Source organism: Haemaphysalis longicornis, unplaced genomic scaffold (genome assembly GCF_048455015.1).
Source record: "Haemaphysalis longicornis isolate Haplotype H1 unplaced genomic scaffold, Haemaphysalis longicornis Haplotype H1 scaffold_1, whole genome shotgun sequence".
Classification (NCBI taxonomy): Eukaryota; Metazoa; Arthropoda; class Arachnida; order Ixodida; family Ixodidae; genus Haemaphysalis; species Haemaphysalis longicornis.
In genome coordinates this window covers 450,190,384-450,211,542 of record NW_027526203.1, presented here as the reverse complement: position 1 = coordinate 450,211,542, position 21,159 = coordinate 450,190,384, and the positions used below count along the sequence as shown (strand labels likewise).

The 21,159-nt window shown below is 46.2% G+C and overlaps 1 protein-coding gene across 3 annotated transcripts; it reads right to left on the bottom strand.

Annotated features, from left to right (window-relative positions):
- Nucleotides 1-797: 797 nt before the first annotated feature.
- On the bottom strand, nt 798-17,086 carry Prel (preli-like). 3 transcript variants are annotated; one of them, XM_077687750.1, is made up of 4 exons: nt 16,937-17,086; nt 16,405-16,500; nt 15,749-15,971; nt 798-2,614 (listed from the first exon to the last, which is right to left on the bottom strand). In XM_077687750.1, exons 2-4 carry the CDS (start codon nt 16,494-16,496, stop codon nt 2,309-2,311), a joined length of 621 nt encoding a protein of 206 aa, XP_077543876.1. In that variant the 5' UTR covers nt 16,497-16,500; nt 16,937-17,086; the 3' UTR covers nt 798-2,308. The 3 variants fall into 3 exon arrangements, with proteins under 3 accessions (XP_077543876.1, XP_077543874.1, XP_077543875.1); XM_077687748.1 differs by having other exon boundaries at nt 16,838-17,020; XM_077687749.1 differs by having other exon boundaries at nt 16,842-17,020.
- Nucleotides 17,087-21,159: the final 4,073 nt, after the last annotated feature.

The window sequence follows — 21,159 nt, the reverse complement described above, 5'->3', positions numbered from 1 at the left end:
CTAACGCGACTTTACGTGGCGTTAACGACCCCCAATGCCCTGCATTTCCTCGTGTTCCCCTCGCGGGAAGGCGCAGGAATTTTTTTTTTCTATGTTTGGTCTGCTACAACCTTTGCAACCACAATAATCACTCTAAACCTCCTTGAGCACCCACAGAAAACCTCAGCCACCACACTGCTGTGATTGGTGCAATTGTCAAGTTATCTGTTGGAGCCTTTCAGTTTTCATTTTCCTACTTAAATGCGTTGGAATTATTTGAAGTGGAGAGAGAAGTGCTGTAGCCTGGAAACTTCTGACAACACATGCACCTACAGTCAATGTAGACCTGCATTACTGCCTAGTCAAATTTTATACCTTGCTACCAGACTCAATTTCAAACTAACAAGGCAATCGCTGCTACTCGCAAAACATACCATGGAGTTTATTTTCAACAAATTCAATATAAACCCGAAGCTACAGTCTACAAGCTGCGAGCAGCAGGGGTGAAGCTACGAGGCAGTTCCTACTTAGCTACGGAGGGATGGAAATCTCCTTGCAAGGCCTTAACACCTACTGTCACTTTTCACCAGCTGGCCTCTATAGAATGTCACGGTGAATTAGACATGCTCATTGAGAGGATTGGTTGAGAGTCACACAGCATCGGTAGTGCTGCACGCAATTTGAGAAATAAACTATAGTGTATTTGAGGTCTTCTTTTGCTCCAAGTCTTGTATTTTTTTTTTTTTTTTTTTTACAGGGAGGGTGGGGCAGAAAACCGGCTATTTTAGAAGTTTCAAACCTCGAAGGCTCCAGAAGGGTCTGTTTTCGAAAAATTTGCACTTTATTTTCATTGAAAGAAAATAATGAGCAGTATTACTGACACAAAAAGCTTTAACACTGGTACTTCCCACGAAACTCGTAACAGCTCAAAACCAAAGTTTCCGAACTTGTAGCATCTTTGCGTAAACTTTATGCAAGTTGTCACCTTCAACATGTTATGACTGGGACTCAATTCACTTTGTAACGAAGAACATCAGTGGAGAATTTGTAGTATGCTGACGATAAGGTGTCTACATTTAATACAAGACATGCGCTTTCACGATTGTTTTCAAAACTGCACAGGCAAAACTTGCTTGTCTTCATGCCAGACATGAAGATAATCTATTCACCAAATAGTGCACTACGATCACTTCTTTATGAATAAAATTGCTCTTAATCTCCATCTTTACACCACTTTTATATAACCATGTTTGGTGCTTTTTGCCCTCATTGTTCTTACACCATTAACACCCATCATCATCAAAACCAAGGGCAGGGTTCAAATGTTCAAAGAACTATTTATCTGACACAAAGAGGAAGACATAAACTCAGCATAACCTAGCAGTCCACAAAATCAAGCCCAAAAAAGCACTGATATGTTGCTAGGCAGTTCGAGAAAAAACTATGGGGCAGCCAGAAAAATCGGTCAGCAGATCAGTTGAAAAATCAGATTTTTCCAGAAAACAAAGGACCCAAGGTACACTGTACCGATTATGTGCAAGCATTATGCCAATGAGAACTTAAAGGCCACCTGCACAGAAGTATCACCTCGGCCAAATTTAGTTTAAATGTGCGGTAGGTACCCCGAAAAACAAAGCGAGAGGGCCATGACTGGTAGCCCCGTGAAATGCCGGTTAATCAAATACAAACAGCGTGTACCTTAAAGTCTGTTTAGTCATACTGTACGGAAATAGGGTTTTCAAGAGGTTGAAACTTTCAGTGCAGTTAGCCTTTAACACAACCACAGAAATGCTGTGCACAGCCGTTAAACTCCTGAAAGCAGTGCTTCGTTCCAGTGCTTAGTTTTCTCTTCTGCAACACATAGGCATTCAACACGAACAATTTGCGCAAGTAAAATGGCCACACTGTCTGCACACGGCAAGCTGTAGATTGCACCGTGAGCAGTACAAACATATAAAATACATTAATTTATTTCACATGGTCACCATGTACAGTAGTCACCGTAACAAAGGTGGCCCAAACAACACAAAAACAAAGCACTTTCAACCATTCTCCCTCCCCCCAGTGCCACATGCAAGCACCGATTCCCCAAAATGTGCACCTCCCTACAACTCCTCAGTGGCAGTTAACATGGATTGTTAGAGTCCCACTGGAATGCTAAACGCTACTTGGCACCCAAAGAGAAGAGAGAGTGAGGAACAGTGTGAAAGAAAAGAAAAAGGCCTTAATGGTGCCCACCAGGGTGCCGCCCCTCTGCACACGACGCCTCAATAGGGGACAGAGCATTCCATGGCAGTGTCAAGCGAGGCCCCCCCCCCCGGCCTGCTCGCTAGTTGCTGCAGCTGGCAGCTGCCACCAGGGGCACCGCCTTGGCCTTGGCCAGCTCGGTGGCCAGCTTGGATCGGAGCCGCTCCTTCTCCGCTGCTGCGGGATGGGTCCCGGGGAACATGCGCTCCAGGACGTAGGTGAAACCTTTGGACGCCTTGGCCGCATTCTGCTTGAAACGCTCCACACCGAAGGCCTGGATGGCGCAGGAAAAGCCCAGGATGGACGAGGAGACCCAGGCTTTCCGCTCCACAACAGTGTGCTTCGGGTTGTCGGCGGCTGGCCTGTAGATGCACTTCTCTTCCACCGACTGCCAAGAAAGAAAGCCACAGCAGACAGAGTGTTTTACAGAGTCATCTCGTCAAACCGCCAATTAGTTCAGCTTCATAAGTTATGATGTCCCTTTAACGGTTTCTTGCTTGCCAGGTTGGCTACAGCTTCAATCACCATTTTCACCAATAGTACTGAACCCCCACCCCCAATAACTCCTTTGGTTGTACACACAGGCGCAGCATTATCAGTGCGCTGGAAGCAGGAAAGGTTGTACCTCTCCTCAATGATGCTGATGAAAGCATAGAAAATAAATATCCTCCTTGCATTCTGATGCTCCAATAAAAGTTGGCTTGACAGTCAATAGAAGTGGGCCTGGCCAACCGTTCTAATAAAACTTGTAGGGAAAAAATAAATCTTTCACTCTTCAGATTTTTTAATGGTTAATAAAGATAATTACGCTAAATAAACTGTCCATCCTGCTTTGTAAAAATCCTCACAAAGGGAGGAGAGAGAGCAAGGGGATAAACACTACATGCATCAGGTTGTCCTCATGTACCAAATTCAATAAATTATGCTGAAACCCAACCTGTTACAGAGAGCGTGAAGACAACATACTACTTCACTTCATTTAAAAAATGGCCACACTGGAGTCATAAACCTGCCAATTTTAATGAAGCTTTAATAATTAAAGCTACACCATTGATTGATTGTAGGGTTTAACGCGCCGACGCAACGCAGACGATGAGGTGCGGCGTAGTGGAGGGCTCCGGATTAATTTTGACCACCTGGGGATCTTTGATATGTGCTGCAATCTCGCACACACGGGCGTTTTTGCTTTTCGCCTCCATCAGAAAAGAAGCCGCCGCGACCGGGAATCAAACCCGCGACCTCGTGCTTGGCAATAAGCTACACTACCCAATTGATGTTCCCATATTGTTACCACTGAGAAGAGAAAATTAAAAGGCCGGCCAAAGAAAGGTGAATGCTGGTGGCAGAATGTGAAAAGCCATGTCTAGCTACAGCTCATTCTTTTGGTTCAGCCACCTATGATTGGCTGGCACCAGTAAAAGAAATAGCAAAGTAGAGAGGATAGTTGGCTTGCAAAATGAACTAATTGTAGCTTAAATTGATAAAAGGCTTAAATTCATCAAAGAAGCTTTTTTCCAGCGATGAGTAATTACAAATTTGTGGAAATTTCTTAAAATCAAGGAACCCATGGCAACACACCCTAGCAGCAAGCTAGAGAGACCTGGGAACTGGACATGTGCTGTCTGTATGGCTTTGTGGCATGGTCTCGCTTGCAGGTATTTACTCTGGCCACCTACCCTTTTAAAGGCATCAGCCATTCAATTTGGCTAGGTTGTTAAATTCTACCAATATATATATATATATATATATATATATATATATATATATATATATATATATATATATATGAAAAAGAAAACTTTGAACAAGGTAAAAGCACGATTGTTGCCAACGTTTCAGCAAAGAGACTTGCTTTCGTCAGGGCGATATATATATATATATATATATATATATATATATATATATATATATATATATATATATATATATATATACATATACACACACACAGTTACAGCTACAATTACAATTAAACCAAGAGTGTAAAACATGGTTATATTAGTCCTTTTTGGTAAGATGACATGTCATCGCCCCGCTTCAAAGGGGAAACGAATAGAAATCATCATATATATATATATATATATATATATATATATATATATATATATATATATATATATTGCACAAACCAGATATTTTTTTCAAACTTTTTGTGAGGCCTATTTTCTGCAAATTGAAGGCAATTTATAAATGGGTGAAAATAGGTCCCAACCAAAATTGAATCATTTACAGTATGCCAATTCCTTCATGGTGCAAGGCTTCGTACACAAAGTGTTAACTACAATGAAGGTTACACCAGTTGGAAAAAAAAAAATAATAATAAAAAGGAAAACACTGCCGCAACATTTTGTTCCTTCAAATACTGAACTGTAAGCACAGAATAGGACAAGCCTTGCACCAACGGCATAAACTAAAGCTTGAACTATAAGCAGTACAACACTCTTGTTTAAGGTAGGCAGTGCTCGTGAACTCAGTGTTCATCACTACACAGTAAATTAGCTACAATATAAAGCTTGTGCTTTAAAATAAACAAAAATTGAAAGGAGCGGTTTTAAGAGCAGTGTCCCCCCTTAACCCAAGTAAAAAAAATCCCGGGCCATCTCCACTAACGTGAAACCTGGGGAGGGGCGAAGCATGCAGTGTATATAAGGGTATTCTTGGCGCCTTGGTGTTCTTGCCAACGGAGCTAGATGAAACTGTCGGGGTGTAGACATATACAGCTTTGCTGTAAAAGTCTCTCGTCTTCGAAGCACGAAGCTCTCGATGATGATGCTTGGATTTTTTTCGGCGCAAGACCAGCTGGGGCAAAGAGCGCCAAACAAAAGTATATAACAGAAAACAGTGCTACTAAAATGTGTAACGCAGAACAACAGTAAAATCAATTAAGGGGGCAGTTGGGTCTTTGGGGCCGAAAACGGCCCAAAAAAGCGTTTTCTCAAAAATGGCACTTTTGGCCTCCACGGCCATTTTTCGATCAGTCAGTAAATTTCCTCATCAAAAGGCATCATATTTTGTTGTTATTATATCATAATAGCATTTTAAAGTGCACCCTACAGCTCAGTAAGCGCAGAATTAGATGGTGAAACGGCACTTTTCTTGCAATGCAAAGCTAGCATTTCATCCTCGGATATCTTGGCACCCAGAGCAGGTACAACTTTAATTCTTTTTGCTTCTGATACCGAAATGTGTGGAGAATACAATGTTGGAAACAGATTTTTCAAATGGAGGCTTTGGAAAATTATTATTGTGTTCAATTGGCACCACCCGCGAGCCATTTCTGGCAGGAGAAGCAAAGTTCCGAGTTGGAAAACGACCAAAAATAGCTGAATCAAAAAAGTTCTTCCTATGTTGTATTCTTTAGTCATTTGTCTGCCTAGCCACGTGGTAATTGCCATTCTATATGGAGTGGTTATTTTCTAACTGTGACCCAAAATAATGGCAATTAATCATTAATTAACTTGAAATATAATCAACTTGCAAAAAATCTAATGGCACATTTGAAATCAGCACAAAACACTTTATAACGCCGTGCAGTTTCATTAAAATTGGTTTGTAAATAAAAAAATAACTCTAAGACCAGTCTGCCCCCTTAAAAGCAATGGTGATGGCTGGTGTATAGGGCCAGTTTTGATTACGCATGATAGGAAATGAGGTTTAAAAAGTTATCAGACAAATATTTAAAAAGGCGTTGCACAGAAACCATGGCATTGTCACCCAAAAAAAAGGAAGGGTGCAGCGGAATGTGTCGTTTGTATAGTTCCTTGAAGTGTCTGTGTCTTGTTGTGTCGAGTGCCTTGCATGTGATTAGGATGTGGACTACAGATAGGCCCTCCCCACACCTGCTACACACAGGTCTTGGAGAGCTAGTGAGCAGGTGTGAGTGTGTTACATGTGTATGGCCTATCCACAACCTAGCTAAGGTAACTTCAATGTGTCTGTTATGTGAGTCAGTAGTGCACGATCCCAAGTGTGGTTTTATTACGTGTAACTTGTTATCTGTCTTTTCATTCCAATGTGCTTGCCATTTGTTACGAAGGTGTTGTCGAATTTGTGGCTTGAGGTCACTGTGTGGTAGTGCTGTGATGTCTACTGTGTTCCTGAGTGCGGCGGCAGCGGCCCTCTCATCAGCAACCTCACTGCCAGCGATCCCAGCGTGGCCTGGAACCCAGCACAAGACCAGAAAGAGTTTTTGGGCATATATGGACATGATAGTGTTGAAAAGCATACTGACAATTCTGTTTTTGCACAGCTTGTGTGATGACAATGCGCACACAACACTCAAGGAATCAGTATATATGATGGACTGAGATTTTGTGTTCAAGAATGTGTTGTGCAATGAGTAAGATGCCATATGCTTCAGCTGAGTAAATTGTGGTGTTTGTGCTCATGGTTCTGCATGCATCAAAGTTTGGCCCATGAGCAGCGCAAGACACCATGGTTGCTGTTTTTGACGCGTCACTATAAAACTCTGCACATTGATACTTATACTGCAGGGACAAGAAGTGCTGCAAAATAGCAGTTTGTGGTACCCTGGTTTTATCAATTTTCATGAAGGACAAGTCACAAGATACAGGTTGAAGCTGCCAGGGTGGTAAAACGTCAGTAAAAGAAGATGTGTAAATGTCTAAAAAGGAGATTTTGAAACCCGAAGCTTCCTGTCTCACCCTAAGTGAGAACGGCAAAGAAACGGACGGGCGATTTACAAACAGTGGAGATGCGGATGTATTATTAAAAACAGGTTTAAAAGGATGGTTATTCAGCGATGAAATTTTAAAAGCGTAGAGCAAGTCCATGTATGTTCGTTGGTCCTCAAGGCACCACTTGTTGCACTCAGCATACAAACTTTGGACGGGGCTAGTGCGGAAAGCACCGACGCAAGGCGAAGACCCAAGTGTAGCACTGAGTCGAGCATTCTTAATGCTGTTTTTGTAGCCGACCCATACACCACACTGCCACAGACCAAACGAGACACAACCAAAGAAGTATATACAGGCGTAGCAGGAGTTATTTGTCGGCACCTTACGATTGGTGTGAGAGGACCTTAAGGATATTCATTGTTTTGAGACATTTATGCTTCAGTTGCTTGATTTGAGGAATGAATGTGAGTTTGTGGTCAAACACAACACCTAAAAACTTGTGCTCCTTGTTCGCAGGAAGTGACACGCCATTCAGAGTAATGTCTGGGTCCGGATGAACCCCACGCTTCCTGGAGAACACAACGCAAGAACTTTTTGCAGGATTCAGTCTAAAACCATTCCTCTCTGCCCAGCCGGCAAGTTTCTTGACGCCCAGCTGGACTTGACATTCGCAGATTGACATATTACATGATTTAAAGGATATCTGGACGTCACCTACATACATGGAATAAGAGATTGTAGGCGGCAATGCCTTCCCAAGAGAGTTCACCTTAATTATGAGAAGAGTGCAGCTCAACACTCTACCTTGCGGCACGCCATTTTCTTGCACGTGAACCTTTGAGAGTGCACTACCGACTCTCACGCGAAACATTCTCTCGGACAAGTAACTAATAAGGGTATTTAACATGTTACCCGAGACACCGAATGACTTGAAGTCACTAAGTATGCCGTAACGCCATGAGGTGTCATAGGCCTTCTCTATGTCAAAAAACACCGTAAGACAGAACTGTTTGTGAACGAAGGCATCCTTTATGATTCCAACGCAACCAGTTGATCGCTTGTGGATTTCCCCGCCCTGAAGCCAGCCTGACAGCTCTCGAGAAGACCATTGTACTCTAAGAAGTACACGAGTCTCCTGTTGATCATCTTCTCGAGAAGCTTGCACAGGCAGCTGGTCAGGGCAATGGGTTGATAGCGAGCGGGAGAGAAAGGGTCCTTCCCTTCCTTCAGGAAAGCCACTACAATGGCCTCCCTCCAAGACCTTGGAAGCTGCCCCGAAAGCCATATTTTGTTGTATAGGTGTAGGAGTGTCTCAAGAGTGTCTGGGTGTAGGTGTTGTATCATGATATATGTAATCTTATCTGTGCCTGGAGCTGAAGGTTTGCATGTGCTCAGGGCAGCCCTCAACTCAAAAAGTGTGAATTCAGAGTTGTAAGAAGTTTTTGATTTGTCTTTGTCATGTAAGGGCTTTTTCTCTGCAGATGCTTTCTGTTGCATGAAAGTGTTAGTGTAATGTGCTGAGCTGGACACGTGTTGGAAGTGTTGTGCGAGCATGTTAGCCTGGTCTTCCAGTGTGTCCCCTGTTGTACTAACAAGGGGCAGGCTGTGTGTCTGTCGTCCTTTTAGTTTGCGTATTCGTGTCCAGACTTCGTGAGTGTCGGTGTACGAGTTTATAGATGTTCAGGGGTGAGACAGCCCAAAGAGATTTGGGAGCAGTTTTCGGAGCAGCGAAATTTCGATTTTGGAGCAGAAGAATCTTGATTTGGAGCAGTTAGGGACATTTAATACATCGTCTTGTGAGCTTAAAAAACATAATTTCAGCAATTTGAAGGGTCAAGTAGACATTCTAATCAGTTTTGAATACACAGAACACTGAAACAGCCTTACGTGAAAGAATTTTTTAAAAGTATCATAAAGTTCTAACTGCACTACCTTCTTCCTAACGTGATATTGCGTTGATGCTGTACACAACACTGACAACAAAACTGCCGCTAACATTATCAAATTTAAGGGCTCTGCAATTGTGGCGTGTTTTTTTTACCGTTTCATTGGTAAAATTATTATTTTTGTAATTTCAGGCTGCGTTTTACGAACAAGTGCAGTCCCAGCAACAGCTGAGGAACTTCGAGCTAACGATCGCATAGCCCAACCAGCCTACCCATTTCAGTCCCCGGGGCGCACGTTCACCCCATGGTCATTTGAGTAGCGTTACTGTTTAACCACCGAGATTTTGGCATTAAATTTCACTTCGCATACATCGGGAGGCGAGCGACTGTTTCTGGCGACCCAGAACCGAGCGATTCGATGAGCGACTTGGTCCGCGGCGAAAAGTAGTTCGTCGCTAGTCGCGTCGCTCCCGAAGTCGCTTGCAAAATCGCTCCATGTGGTTAGGGCTTTATTAGTCGCGTGCTGTGGCAAACATGCAGTCCTGCAGCTATTGGGCGCTGCCTGAACAGGCAAAGCCCGCAACTTTCGTGTCGACCATATCCCCGAGGCTCGCGATCGCGCTTCGAAGCACCGCAACACCTCAGCATTTTATAACACCACAACGAGCCAAAAAGTTCACTTCACGAACCCGATTATAGACGCACGCACCGCGTTTCGCACTCAAGGACAAACCACGCCGAAGTCGTAGGCCCCACATTTCAATGAACTTTTTTTCGAGCCCCGCAACTTCCCGTAATCTGGCACCAATCTCAAACCATATCCCCGCGTTAACGTCACTGTTCAGAGCCACAACAGATAGAATGAATAGACTGGAACCGAGCTGATAGCGTAACATAAACCACGGAAAATATCGGCGATGCGCACTGAGCGCGTTGGTAGCAGCCAGGCCAGGCGGTGGCCATGTTTGTTGCCACAGCGATGCCTAATTAAGAAGGCCGTTTCAGCGAACCCGGACGGAAAGCGAATCGAGTTTTAGAAGCTATCGCTTGCTTCGTTTCAGTCTTCCTATTTGTGCCATTTCTGTGTTTGCGATTGACCGACGATAAAAGCGGTGACCGGGATGCTGGAGGCTTTCGTCCCCGCCGAAACTGACATCAGCATCAAAATCCGTGCCGTTGAGGGTCTGCTGGAGCAGTTTGGCGCAATTTTCGCCATTTTCGTGCTTGTGGAGCAGCTTGGCGCAGGAAAATGGAATTGTATCAAAAAGGCGCAATATGCGCAGCTGTCTCACCCCTGGATGTTATGAATGAGTGCCAACTATCTCGTTTTGCCTCACGGCGCACACGTTTTCCCATCGCCTTGGCCCTTTTAAACAATAAAAGGTTACCTGACGTGGGGTATCGACGAAGGATACCCCACGCCTTGTTCTGGGCCTCTCGTGCCCGCCTACAGTCCTCAATCCACCATGGCCTCCTCTGGCTGCGCGGGGCACCAGAGGCGTGGGTAATGAACTTTTCGGCAGCGTCGAGGATGTGCGCCGTGAGGAGTTGGGTAGCTTCTTCAACGTGTAGGTGTCCTACGGATGTGTGGTGTAGTTTGGATGCCTCTGTAAATGTATTCCAGTTAGCTCTTGCTTCATTAAAAATGTTTTGGGAAGATGGACTGCATGGGCCTTTACCTATATAGGTTAGTGAAGAGGGGAAGTGGTCACCACCATATGGGTTCATGCCCACGCCCCACTCAAGACAAGGAAAGAGAACTGCGGAGCCAACAGCCAAGTCAAGATATGAGTGTGTGTTGTGTCCTATATTAACGTATGTGGGCTCATTTTTGTTGAAAAGGCATGCTCCCGAGGATGTTAAAAAACTTCTCTATCGGGCGACCTCGGGCATCCGTGCGAGAAGATCCCCAAAAGAATTGTGTGCATTAAGGTCGCCTGTGAGGATGTATGGTTCGGGCAGCTGGTCAACAACCAGCGCCTCGAAGTCGGAGCTCGAAAGTGTAAAATCAGGAGGAATGTATATGGAGCATACCGTTGTCAACCTATTAAATATTATTGTTCGGATTGCTACAGCCTCAAGGACAGTGTTCAAAGTGACAGGGTGGCATGCTAAGGAGTTCCGGGCGATTATGGCCACACCGCCAGAAGAGTGTGTGCAGCCATCCCTGTCCTTTCTGTATACCAGTTAACTATTCGAGGAATTTGTGTGTTTGGAATTCAAATGTGTCCCTTGGAGACACATTACACTTGGCTGATTAGCATGCAGAATCTCGTACACACCGTCAAGATTATTCAGAAGGCCTCTGCAGTCCCATTGAACAATATTTCCTCTTCCCATTATTAAGTGTTAAGAACTACTAGAGTGTGATTATTTATGTAAGGTCTTTCGGGGCTTGCACTCTTGGGAGGGTTGTTTTAACCTTCTCTGGAGGTTTAGATCCTTCCGCTGCGAAGCAGACAGGAAAGGTCCCACATCCATGTCATCATCAGATTTGGAAGGGGTACCCGGCGGACCGGACCCCCCGGACTTGGCACTCTTTCCGGTGCCCTTCATTCGAGCCGCAACCGCCGAGGGCGTCAGGAGCGCCCCGGATGACACAGGCGGTGCGGCAGGGGTGGGTACTGCCGCGGGTGCCTCCGTCTCCATCTCCTCCGTGCCCTTGCACGTGCTTTGGGCCAGTGGAAAGGAAGAAGTGGATGCAGCAACATCCCCAACGGACGTGGTTGCCACCACAGCCACTGCTGGCTGAGCGAGCGGTGCAGAGGTGGGTTGGGCTGCCCGGGGCAACCCGGGGGGGGGGGGCGAGACCAAGTCCGACTCGCAGTACTGGGTCCCCGCCGAAACCAGACGCCGCTCCGCCACCCGGCGAGCTGCGTCAGCGTACCTCCCCAGGCGGAAAGAGGCGAACCTCTTTTGCACCTCTGGGAAGGTGATGTTCTCAGTGACCTTCACATTTATGATCGCCTTCTCCTGCTTAAACTTTTCGCATTTTTGAGAGTAGGCGGCGTGGGGTCCCTGGCAGTTGGCGCAGGTGAGGCTTTGTGATGGACAATTGTCAGATGGGTGATCATGCTGGGCACACTTTGCACAGGTCAGACGGCCACAGCAGGAGTTGGTTCCATGCCCAAACCGCTGGCACTTAAAGCAGCGGTGCGGGTTTGGAATGTAGGGCCGGACATTACAATGTACAAAACCTGCATTTACGTACTCTGGGAGTGTGAACCGGTCGAAAGTAACGATAATGTACTTGGTCGAGACTACTTTGTCATCCCTTCTCATAGTTATGCGCCTCACAGCTGTCACGCCCTGATTTCTCAGGCTCTCCAGCAGGTCAGCATCTGTCTCATTCATGAGGTCTAGTTCAGAAATGCTCCGGTGGGGTGTCACCCTGATTTCAAGATTGGCTATGCAGGGGTGAGACAGCCCAAACAAATTTGGGAGCAGTTTTCGGAGCAGCAAAATTTCGATTTTGGAGCAGAAGAATCTTAATTTGGAGCAGTTAGGGAAATTTATTACGTCGTCTTGTGAGCTTAAAAAATCATTATTTCAGCAACTTGCAGGGTCAAGTGCACATTTCAATCAGTTTTGAATACACAGAACACTCAAACAGCCTTACCTGAAAGAGTTTTTAAGAGTATCACAAAGTACTAACTGCACTACCTTTTTCCTAACTGGTGATATTGTGTTGCGCCTGCACGCAACATTGACAACAAAACTGCCGTTAACATTAGAGTTTTAGCAGTCCGTCTGTTCTGTTGGTTACTTTGTTACCGGGTTGACCAGACCGGTATGCGCCTGCGCGCGCGGAAGGGCGAGGAGGCGCAGACAAGGCGAAGGCAGGTCCGCGGAACTAATCCCCCTACGGCTACGAATGCCCAAGTGCCCAGACGAGTCCCGGTGAGCACGGTAACTACGTACACGACGGAACAGACGGACTGCTAAAACTTTTATCAAATTTAAGGGCTCCGCAATTGTGGCTTTTTTTGCTGTTGTAATGCTAAAGTTATTATTTTTGTAATCCCAGGCTGCGTTGTACAAACGACTGTAGTCACGGCAACAGTTGAACAGCTTCGAGCTAACGGTCGCATAGCCCAACCAGCCTACCCGTTTCAGTCCCCGGGGCACAGGTTAACCCTATGGTCATTTGAGTAGCGTTATTGTTTAGCCACGTAGATTTTGGCATAAAATATCACTTTGCATACATCAAGTGCTAGGGTCGCGTGCTATGGCAACCGTGTAGTCCTACCCGCCGCGGTGGCTCAGTGGCTAAGGCGTTGCGCTGCTGAGCCGGAGGTCCCGGGTTCGCTTCCCGGCCGCGGCGGCCGCTTTTCTGATGGAGGCAAAAAGCAAAAACACCCGTGTGTACGAGATTTCGGCGCACGTTAAAGATACCCAGGTGGTCAAAATTAATCCGGAGCCCTCCACTACGGCGCGCCTCATCGCCTGCGTTGCGTCGGCGCGTTAAAACCCTACAATCAACCAAATAAATCAACCGTGTAGTCCTGCAGCTATTGGGCGCTGCCTGAACAGGTCGCGGCGCCGCAGCAAAGCCCGCAACTTTCGTGTCGACCGTTCCATCCCCGAGGCTCGCAATCGCGCTTCGAAGCAAAGCAACACCTCAGCATTTTACAACAGCACAACCAGCCAAAAAATTCACTTCACGAACCCGATTATAGACGCGCGCACCGCGTTTCGCACTCAAGGAAAAACCACGCCGAAGTCGTTGGCCCCACATTTTAATGAACTTTTTTTCGAGCCGCCCAACTTCCCGTAATCTGGCACCAACCTCAAACCACATCCCCGCGTTAACGTCACTGTTCAGAGCCACAACAGATAGAATGAATAGACTGGAACCCAGCTGATAGCGTAAAATAAACCAGGGAAAATATCGGCGATACGCACTGAGCGCGTTGGTAGCAGCCAGATCAGGCGGCGACCACGTTTGTTGCCACAGCGATGCCTAATCGAGAAGGCCGTTTCAGCGAACCCGGACGGAAAGCGAATCGAGTTTTACAAGCTATCGCTTGCTTCGTTTCAGTCTTTTTATTTGTGCCATTTCTGTGTTTGCGATTGACCGACGATAAAAGCGGTGACCGGGATGCGGGAGGCTTTCGTCCCCGCCGAAACTGACATGAGCATCAAAATCCGTGCCGTTGAGGCTCTTCTGGAGCAGTTTGGCGCAATTTTCTCCATTTTCGTGCTTTTGGAGCAGCTTGGCGCAGGAAAACGGAATTGTATCAAAAAGGCGCAATATGCGCAGCTGTCTCACCCCTGGCTATGTGATTTTGTTCAAGGAGGATCTTGGCATGCTGTTGGTTGTGTACTCCAACCAGGATTTCTCCAGTTCTTTATTTTTTGGCCTTATATTTGTCACCAATGATGTCCTCCAGAAATTTTGATATCAGGAAAACGGACTGTGATGCAAAAGACTTTTCTTGTTCAGTGGATTCCAACACCAAAAAACGGGGGTAGTTATCGGGCTTTGGAAAACTGAGGGCTGGGAGTGGCGGAAATGAACATTCGGGGCGATCATGTTTGGGGGGGTTTACGATTTACCATATGGCATGTAAAAGAAGCAGGGGACAGGGGTACTTTCTTTGTCAGCCTTACCCTGATAGCTGAAGAGGTCCCGGAGCTCCCTGCCTGGTAAACAAACAGGGAGCCCATCCACCGGAGCTTGACCTGGGCTCCGACAGCCACCGTTTGAGGTTTCTACCCTTCACCGTAAACACATCGTCACGGTTGGTCACAACTTATGTATAGGGGCTCGGGGTCCGCAGTGTCGCCAATACCGTCACCAAGATTGCTCATGGTGCCCCGTGCGGGGCCTGAAGCTCTGTAGCATGAGGCGTAAAAGAGTGTCCCAGTGTTTTTTTTTCTTTTTTTGCCGTACTCGTGCTGTACTTGGGACAAACTTAATTTCGTGCTACAATTATGTGCTATGGTCAGGAGCGCCATCATTTGGGTCAGCACTAAAAACATAATTTTCAGTGTGTTAACCGCACGTTAGCATTCAAGTGATGAGATCAAGCGGAACTAGAGGCCCCACTGCAATCGTCCAGTCACGTGCCTTAGCAGTGGGTTAGTTCAGCCGCCAATCCCACAAACAAGATTCTGTGGCGTAATAGAAAACTTGCCAGAAGGTAGCTAGGGAGTCGCCACTGCTTCAGATGTTTTCTTTAATATTTCAGTTACTTTTTCGAAGTTTGCAACAAAACTGATATCATTGCTATTGGAACAAAAGAATTTTTCTAATGAGACAAACTTGTATTTTGTCTTCATGGCCCCTTTAACAGGATGCTAAAGTGCAAAAAGTTGGCTTATATATCAGAGTCATAAACACAACTATGCCACCTGAGAAAGCAGTAGCTATTTATCAATGCAGAAAGGGTGAAAAGTCCAAGAATGTGTATCACCACTGCTGCATTTTTGAACACCCCGATTTGTAATGCCACAAAAAGTAAATAGTGAAATAGGATTGGCAGAGCATGTCGAAGAGTTTTTCTTGCAAAGAAACAATGTGGTAGGGTCACATAAACAAAACAACTGTGTAAGGAAACTTATGCTGAGCACGTTTTTAAAAGACACAAACTTCAGCTAGTAAACATAATAAAATGCAATAAGTCACTGCCACAGGTAGTACTCATGCAATCAGCTATGCAAACATTTTGACCTTTACTAACAGTTTTGCTGACCAATTGCACATGCATGCTGTACACTGTTTCCTAGACAGCAACACCCCACTGGCTCAATCTTTTTGATAAGCAGTTCCTCGGCTTGCCTTGTGAACAAGACTTAAGGGGAATAGGAAAGGGAAGTGCCAGGTTTTTTTTTTATGTTCATGAACAAGCAAACCATCGTTTCCAGCCCAACAAAAGACGAACGAGCTACACAAGTTTGACTTTTCAGTTAAAACAAAGTTATTCAGCCCTTAGTGTCCCTTTCAGTGAAGTGTAATTGCTTGCAAAGCCTTGCACTGAACTTCAAACGACTTACCATAATGTGCTGGAGGCCAATGTTGCGCGTGTAGGTGACCAGTGTCCTGGTGCGAGGGTCCACCACAGATTCTTCCACAATACGTACAGACTTCGAACTGACGAAGCGCTCGCCCCACTTTGGTAGCCGGTTCATGGGGTTGGTCTTGGTGAGCAAGCGCTTAGTGAACAGCTTCCCGCCTTCCACATACCGCGAAACGATGTCTTCGGTTAATACGTGTGTGCTGGAAAGAAACGGTGCGCAAGGATGACCTATGGGATGGACAGCATTCAACCGTCGTCACGGGGGAGGTGCATATTACATCAGAAATTTACACTGCTCAGATTTAAGCTCGCATGGCCGGGCACAAGCTTTTGTTGCTGTTCACGACGATTTACTAACACAATTAGGTAAGCGCCAGTTAACGCGATGTGACTTGTCACACTAAAGCGGCTGACTAAACGGAGCTTTAATCATGTCGATCTACATTTTTAAAGCTCCGTTGGCGTGCCCTGCAGTCTCGAGACTGCAGGGAACGCCAAGACTAAGCGCTGCTTCAACCAATAAAAGCACTTACGACAATAGGTATCATGCACGAGAAAAAAAAAAAAAAACAGGCTAGTACACAGCATAGTTGTTAGGTTTTAGAGAATGTTCGCATATGATTACGCACTGACCTGTACGGGTTGGGGTACCTGGCCCAAAAGCCTTGAGCCACTTGGTCCCACGAGAACTTGAACGTGTCCTTCCTTTCGTAAAACTTCACCATTGTGCTTTCAAGAGAACAAAGAGAACAAGAACACCGGTTAGGCGGCTCAACCGACGGACGTCCTTCGCGATCAGCGCTTGTTTCGCTTCGCCGGAAGCTATATTAGTACGGCACGAGAGGACACGACAGCTATATGCCGTGCAGTGGCAACTATCATCACGTATGTTATTATGTTTCTTGTGGGAGACCCTGGGAGACCTGTCGGCAGTCAAACTGGTTACGCGACAACAGCACTTGACGACATGGCGGAGCACACCGGACGTGCAGCATGGCGTTCAGCTGCCGTACCGGCTGAAAACAGTCTGCACACCCAGCTAGCCGATGAGTAAATGATGACTTACTCACTAGGTATCGTTTCCGCACAAGATAAAATCCAACAGAAATATTGATCTGCGCTCATGAACTGACTAATTTAGCACGAAAAGCCCAATACATCATACCCCTAGCCGACGTTCCCGTTTTGGGACACCGGGGACACCACACCAGCCGCACACAGCTGCGAGCGAGCGAGCACAGCCTATCGAGGAGTCACTGAGGGCGAGGGGCCACGAGGAGCCAGCGAGCCAGCCAGGCGCCGGGCCAGCGAAGCAAACGCACGAAACAAGGTCTTGACAAAAATAATCAGTATGGTTTTACTAAAGCTTTTTATGTCTGATTGCGAATAATCTTAGAATATTTTTTTGCTTTGTTGGATCCGCTGTTTTTCGGCAACGGCGCTGTTGTACACAAACCTTTTTAGCGCGCTTTTCAAACTGAGAGTGAAGCAGTACGTTGAACCATTCAAATGAAAATTTTAGAATTCCTACGAAGTGTTGTATATGTTCCAAAAACGCAATAAATGACCTGAATGCAAACGTTATCGCTCAAATTATCAGTACTAGTGTGGACGTAACACCAACGGTGTGAGAGCAAGTCGGTGCGAGTTTGCTTTCGTTGGTAAGAGTAGGGTCAGCTTGAACGTAATACGGATAACGTCGAGAAAAACACAGTACAAAAACCAAAGAGGCATTGGTAAGACTACCTAGAAAGAAAGTTTTCTTTATTTTGAGGTTGAAAGATAATTATTGCGGATACCAAAGGTGTTTCGATCACACTTTTGTGCAAACTGCGCGAACGGTGGTCCCACACTTTTTCAACCACAGCACTGCCCACTGACCATGTGTGTTTCATAAACTTCGTGTAGAACTGTATACAGTCGAAGCTGCGAGGTGCAAAGAGGCGCAGACAACAATGCGCAAACGAAAAGATGCCCAAGGCACGTCATGAGCTGCTCCCCCCAGATACGAGCAGACGCTGTACACAGGCATGGTTTTTTGCGGAAGAATATCTACAGTACTCAATGTGTAGTGCCGCTGTGCTCGGCGCTTTATTGGATGATTCCCGCTGAAGATTTTCCGGCCATAAAGTCAATCCTCGCTGCTCCCTTGGTAATTAGATCATACAAGTATGGGCCGATGACGTGGAAAAGTACCGAAGAGGCTGCCCAGGAGTGTGCACAGGCTTCGCAGGAATAGCCTCGAGCGTGATTTCAAGGCATGAAAACAGCGGCGCCGCTTGGAACTCAGAATAAGGAAAAAAAGAAAGAAAACACGACAATAAGGTCGTAAATGAAAAGCAAGCCTTAAGGGGCCTAGACAACAGAAACAGCATTTACTCAAGCTGTCGTTCCACAATAATTGCCGGCATATCCAGCCAGGCTAACCTCGCCTGATCCCACACCACCACTGCCACCACCACCACCACCACCACCACCACCATGATAACTCTCTCTCTCTCTCTCTCTCTCTCTCTCTCTCTCTCTCTCTCTCTCTCTCTCTCTCTCTCTCTCTCTCTCTCAAAGCAAGCGTGTGGCATGCTTTATCGGCAAGGTAAGGGGGCAGATATAAGTATTGTCCCGCAGGGTTACAAGCCTAAAAAATATCGGTTCGGGATCAGCACACTTAATTTTGTTCAGACCCAGTTCCGGATTTACTAAACTTACCGGGTCGGTTTGGTAAGTAAAATTTGCACCAAAATATGAAAAATAAAATTAAATTGTGGGGTTCAACGTCCCAAGCCGAGTGTGTAAGGATACGCAGCAGAGGAATAGCACCTATATAGGCCTCCTGCGCTGGAGTTTTGGCGACATGCAGCGCCCCTAGCGGCCGACGCCTCTGGGTAGTACAAAAGCAGACGACCCTCGCCGCCCTCCATGTGTTTTCAATTACAAGCCAGAGTGAAAGTTGCTTGTGGCGCTTTGTGGCGTGTTTCAATGACTGCATACTGTATGAAATAGCCCTTAAAGTAGCTGCAGAGGCTAAACAAATAATATCCGCTAAAAGAAGCCGATTTGTCGGCTTTCTTTTGAGCGAGCTGTCGCGGTGTCGCGGCGTGGGACAGTATCGCCAGGTCGGGTGGTTTAACTGTTTGACGACAGTTAGTTTTTTTCTTCTTGCGTGCGGTCGACAAAGGAAAGTTCACGAGTAGCATAAACACGGAACGCTGCTCATCTTACATCCTGAGGTAACTGCAAAAGGTTGCTTCATCGGAAGCATGCAAGCGAACGCAAGAATTGCGCAGCCGACTCAGCTGACACTGCTGGCCTGGCACCGCCTTTGAAACGAGTGGAAATTTTGTTTCGTATTTTCGCAAACTAAATGATTCTTGCGTAACGTTTTACGCCGCACGATTTACGAATGGCAGGGTACATGTATACTAGCGAGTAGGTGGGGAATAGCGCCAATTAAATAAACAAATTAAGCGTTATTAAAGGACGCAAAACACGCACCAAATCACACGCCCGCGGCTTGCGGAGATGTGTACTTCTATAACATCACATAACACAGCCGCATACACGGCGCGGGGCCCCGAATATTTATATACGATCATCACTGACTGTGTTGGTTTTCTAGTGCAGGGGTCGTCGAATCTGAACGCCGACACGACGGGACAAGAACAGAGAACTGGCGTCCTCCAGTTGAATCCCCCCCCCCCCAACCCCACATCTTCATACGTCGCCAGATTATTGTCAAATATTATTACAAATTCTCTGAATTTTTTCTCTTTGCATTCGAAGCCCCCCTCCTCCTCCGCGCCCCCCCCCCCCCCCCCCCCCCCCCCCCCCGCGTTGCCGTCCAGCCCTCCGCCGTGTCGGCTGCATGGAACTCGGCCGTTGCTGACCCTCATTCTAGGCTATTAAGTGCGAGCTGGGAATGTATGCTGCAAGAGCATAATTAAGTAAAGTATGAGCAAACAAGGAAAGCGAGCGGCCTCTTAGTTCGCCCGACCACTTTGTTTTACGCCCACTAATTTCGGAATCGCAAAACAGATTTCACGCTTCTGACGGTCGCGGCATTTTGTCACTGAGACACGCAACAAAACGGCAAGCTAACGCTGCACCATGTATTCGTAACGGCGACGCAAACGAGAACTGCTTAATGAAAGTGCACGCATAGTGTGCAGGTACGCAAAAGAGCGGCGCACCGCAGCAGGCGAGCCTGTGGTCCGCCGGACTCGCTGGCTTTTTAAAGCGCTATCATCGCCGATTGCGTCACTCTTCTTTTTTGATCGGCTGTTTTTGAGAAGTCTTTGTCACCTAGAGTATTAGTTTAAACTAGAAAATTTACTTAAAATTTCACTTCGTACGACCATCGATCGGTGAACCTGCGAGTAGCAGACGCCGTCACGGTCCCGGCACTTTCGTCGGCGCTGTAAACGTGTTTAGCGCTGCAAAGCTTTTTCCCCTAATGCCAAGTTGATCGCTGAAATAGATCGGACGCGTCGGGGATGAGCTGGTGACCACGTCGCAAAATAATCGAGAGAGTCGAGCTCATTTTGCTTCTGTCAACACGGGATCCTATGGGACCCAGGCAGCTTTGTACTACCCGGAAGTACTGCCCGGAAGCCGCTTGCGCAGCGCCCCCTGGGCAGCGCAGGAGGCCTATACCGCGGACTTTGCCGCCTTCACGCACACGCACACATGCCCGCATATATACACCAACACATAGGCGCACGCATAGAGATATATATATATATATATATATATATATATATATATATATATATATATATATATATATATATATATATATATATATATATATATATATATATATATATATATATATATATAGAGAGAGAGAGAGAGAGAGAGAGAGAGAGAGGAATTGGCTGTGACACGGGTCCGCGAAGAGATAATTTAGCCGGAATTCTTGTTGGAAGACCTGGTGCATGTTAACAAAACGTGCAAACCGCTACAACTAATAAAATCCGGCTAAGAGAACAGAACACATGGACAGACACCGTCCTTGTTCTTGTGTTCTGCTCTCTTTGTGGTGTCAGTAGTACGCTCAGTTTACATGTTTTGTCGCCTATAGCGATAGATCTGGTGAAGCTAAGTGTATACGCATAGATGAAAGGGCACGCCACGACTGCGTGGCTAGGTACGAAAACCGGGTGCACGTCATGCGATTGATGTCCACGGGCCCTGGTAATAGTTTCAACGCCTTCGGGTGCTTATAATCTATCTACACTGATTTTCCGACAATCTGATAGACAACAAAACACGCCGAAACAAACCATAAGCCCGCGGGGAAGAGGGTAAAGTACGGGATCGTCGGAAAATCCGTGTAGATAGATTATAAGTACCCAAAGGCGTTAAAACTATTACAGGCGAACAGATTAT

Excerpts from the sequence above, each read along its gene's own strand:
- Prel (XM_077687748.1), bottom strand. The coding sequence starts at position 16,896 with ATGAGCGCAGATCAATATTTCTGTTGGATTTTATCTTGTGCGGAAACG. Across the intron at positions 16,501-16,837 it reads GCGGAAACGATACCTAGTGA|CACAATGGTGAAGTTTTACG; the intron begins GTAAGTCATCAT and ends TTCTCTTGAAAG. Across the intron at positions 2,615-15,748 it reads TTGGCCTCCAGCACATTATG|TCGGTGGAAGAGAAGTGCAT; the intron begins GTAAGTCGTTTG and ends CTTTCTTGGCAG.